This window comes from Austrofundulus limnaeus, unplaced genomic scaffold (genome assembly GCF_001266775.1).
Source record: "Austrofundulus limnaeus strain Quisiro unplaced genomic scaffold, Austrofundulus_limnaeus-1.0 Scaffold700, whole genome shotgun sequence".
In the NCBI taxonomy this organism is placed as follows: Eukaryota; Metazoa; Chordata; class Actinopteri; order Cyprinodontiformes; family Rivulidae; genus Austrofundulus; species Austrofundulus limnaeus.
Genome location: NW_013953102.1, coordinates 169,404 through 171,578, shown reverse-complemented (window position 1 = coordinate 171,578; position 2,175 = coordinate 169,404). Strand labels below are relative to the sequence as shown.

Sequence of the window (2,175 nt, the reverse complement as noted above, 5' to 3'; positions counted from 1 at the left end):
GAAGCATCAATAAGCTAACACTGTTTATTGGAAAACTGAAGTGATGCATTCTGGGTACATTTGTGACGGGAAACGAAAGCACAGGGAACAGGAAACTAGTATTTTCCCTTCAAAATAAGAGCTTGGATTTTAGTTTTCCATGTTTCCATTGGATCGATTCCAGTTCACCTGAAACTCATCAGACTGAAGAAGTCTCTTGGAGGAGAGATGAAACGTTTCACTAAAGAAGAACCATCCAGAGGAACTAATGATTTTTGATTTTTGAGATGCATGAAGACGTTTTCCTTTTCCATGTAGCTGCAGCTGCTCCAGTTGACAACTAGATGTCAGTCTTCGTCAGCATAAGTCTATAACCCTGTTGCTTCGACCAATTAAGTACTGAGCTCCAGCGTTTAAACTTTAGTTTTTTAAAAAAGGAGCTCTGATTGTAAATTAAAATAAATGAATACATACAAAATTTTGGTATGGATTACAAACGTTTACTGTTTTCATTGGGAAAGGGAGCGTACTAAACATTGCCTTCCTGCTACATAAGGAGACACAAAGCATTGTGGGAAATGTCACAAGCTCTCAAGATAACACCAGGTTACAAATATAGTAAAATTATAACTTAATTGTTTGGTTAAAATAATTAAATTTTTTCTTCTTTCTACCTAATCTTTTTTCACCAGCTTTATATTTGGAGGAAAAACATATTTAAAACGACATTTGTAGGTTAGAACAGCCAGCCTCTCTGAACAGAAGACAGCAGAACTGCAGAGTTGATGTTGTATCAGCTGTAAATGTCAGGGCTTTACGCAGCCTAAAATACAGTTAATATTGGATGATAAATACAGAAATCATTTAATTAATTTAAAGCACTATTAGTCTTTGCAACCTTTACTAATATGCTTAACACTTTGGCACATTTTCAAAAAAACATTCTGGATGGGCACCTATGCATAAATGTTTTGTCTACACATTTATAAAAATATCAATAAGAATTTTGCATTTTATCCCATATTTTAATTACTTACAGTATATAATTAAACTTAATGCATGATCAGGCTCATTACAGATTAGGTCTGTTCTTGTATTGTGAGGTTGTTTACCTTTTCATGTTGATTTTTATTTATTTATTTATTTATTTATTTTAGTTTCATGTATCCATTCTTGTTTTCTATTCTTTTACTCAAGTATCACTTTGAGGTACTTTATAAAACACTGAAAATAAGTATTTACAATGAAGGAACCAACCTTTTCCGCTCTCCATCTTCCCTGCAGATGTCAGTGAAGCAGCTGCTCATGCTGTTGGTAAAGGCGTGGCCCAAAAACTCCTTGGCCTCGGGAGTGGGCAGTGAGTGGTCGATGGAAACCGTATCTCGTCCTGCTAGCCACTGTTCGTAGCGATCTGGCTGGAATTTCCTAACAAATACATCCATCGAAATCTTCACCATGTCTTTACGACACGAGCACTGACGGGAGAAAAAGGCACAATCAAGAACGTTGTAGGAACTTTGTTTCGTTTCATCTGTGCGATGTGGCTCGTGCTGTCCCTTCTGGCCCTCACCAAAACGGCCTGCTTGCCGTACTCGATCCACCTCTCTGTGGCGAAGTTGGTGGACTCGGCACAGTTGAAACCATGGTTGAAACCAGCATGGTAGGCGTAGGGGAACGTGATCATGAACTCACCGGCTTCCTGTGTGATCTACGGAGGTCGTCAAAAAATTAGTAACTGCAGTTGAATCATTTTTGTGTGTTGGAATAGAGATCCCCTGACTGAATAACAAATGAATACCTTTTCAAATGGAATGCCGTATTTCTTCAGTATTGAAGGAGAGATGAGAGTCATTTTGTGTCTTAAAAAGGCCTCGCAATTTTGAGAACTACCAGGAAAAAACCCTAAAAAAGAATAACGCACAGATTAAGAATGAAATTTAACCACTTCTGAATGTGGTCTATCCTTGCTGCTCCTGACCAACTGAGATAAATCTTGTGTCAGCAGGAAATGAACTTTAATTGTTCAGATTGAATCTGAATGTGCAGAATTTGAAATTGAATACATTGGTTTGAAAATAAATTTCTCTGAATTGAAATTGAATTTAATGGTTTGAATTTGAATTTATTTTCTTTGAAACTGTATTTTGGTATATTAAAAATTCAGTTTGACTACTTTCACTTTCATTTCCATAATTC

The 2,175-nt window shown here is 36.6% G+C and overlaps 1 protein-coding gene across 1 annotated transcript in view; it reads right to left on the bottom strand.

Annotated features, from left to right (window-relative positions):
- The window catches only part of LOC106531977 (lysine-specific demethylase 4A), a gene marked incomplete in the record, with an annotated part of 49,458 nt that overhangs the window by 28,836 nt on the left and 18,447 nt on the right, over window positions 1-2,175 (bottom strand). The window contains 3 exon segments of the mRNA XM_014027941.1: window positions 1,237-1,454; window positions 1,550-1,687; window positions 1,778-1,881. Coding sequence (XP_013883395.1) covers window positions 1,237-1,454; window positions 1,550-1,687; window positions 1,778-1,881 — 460 coding nt within the window.